At 33.3% G+C, this 1,094-nt stretch overlaps 1 protein-coding gene across 1 annotated transcript; it reads right to left on the bottom strand.

Annotated features, from left to right (window-relative positions):
• Positions 1–4: 4 nt before the first annotated feature.
• On the bottom strand, positions 5–885 carry LOC112505386 (agamous-like MADS-box protein AGL29; the record flags this gene model as incomplete). Its single annotated transcript, XM_025109301.1, has 1 exon — positions 5–885. A coding segment is annotated over exon 1 (567 nt), but the record flags the coding sequence as incomplete, so codon positions are not given.
• Positions 886–1,094: the final 209 nt, after the last annotated feature.

Here is a 1,094-nt window from a genome sequence, read left to right as displayed (position 1 = left end):
GCACCCCAATTTTGGATAGATGTGCTTCATTCTCATCATTTGAGGAGGAAGACCCACACTCTGCATCGAGAGTACATTCTTTATTTCTTTGCAACTCTTCCATTTTGAATTTTATTTGCATTAATCCATGATGCCCATGAATGGCCACATATTCCTCATACGTTTTACCTCCAAGTAACCTTTTTATATATTCATCAAGCATTTGTCCTTGTTTCTTCTCATTTGCCAAATGTTCATTCACTTCATCAAATTCTTTGTTAAAATCTTGGAGTTTGGGTTCATGATTAGAGTTGATAGCCCTGTTGATGAAATCATTTGGTTGTTGGTCGACTTGATTTGGGTTGAGAAATTTGTTTACAACAGATTGAACGTTGGGGCTACCAAAAGAGAGAGGCTTTCCACTAATGGAGAAAAGAATGATTGCAATCTGTATACGACACAGTGTGGCTAGCTCATTGACTTTTTTGAATATGCCATTGCGCCGTTTAGACAAGGTRACCGCTCTTTCCTTGTCATTTTCAATTCTTTTCAGTTGTATCTTCTTACGACCCTTGCTTGGTAATCTTGCCATACTGTCAAAATTTAGAGATTGTGAGGAAGTATGAGAATGGTTGTGAAGGGTTTGATATATGAATGGTATTTATAGAATACCGCGGCCAAGGCTCCAGAATTGATTTCGATTGGTGGTTGACCCTTTTTCCAACTAAAGTAGATATTTTAGTACATATATAATGGATTAATATTTAAGTTTTTTCCAATATTAATTTTTAGATATTCACAATTAATACATACGTGCATTAGTTGTAAAAGGATAGAGTCATCTTTRATATGAGGTTGACCATAAGAAAAACAAATGTGGAATAAACTTAGTATACATGTTCTATTATTCACTCCTATGAAAAATTTAGCCTTTTCACATTTACCTTCAAAGTGTATATTAGAGTATTTACTCCATATGAAATTGTAACTACAAATGCCAAATGCTTCACATATACTATGGAGATGGTAAAAAATTAACAATTATTACTATAAATGTATACATACTCTTCAATATTAATTAGGCCTCATAAATATCATTTATTATTCAATACGCG

The sequence above is a fragment of the Cynara cardunculus genome, unplaced genomic scaffold, assembly GCF_001531365.2.
Source record: "Cynara cardunculus var. scolymus isolate 2C unplaced genomic scaffold, CcrdV1 Un_Scaffold_10391, whole genome shotgun sequence".
Classification (NCBI taxonomy): Eukaryota; Viridiplantae; Streptophyta; class Magnoliopsida; order Asterales; family Asteraceae; genus Cynara; species Cynara cardunculus.
Note: the sequence above shows the minus strand (reverse complement) of the source record. Positions and strands in the feature narration are given on the sequence as shown.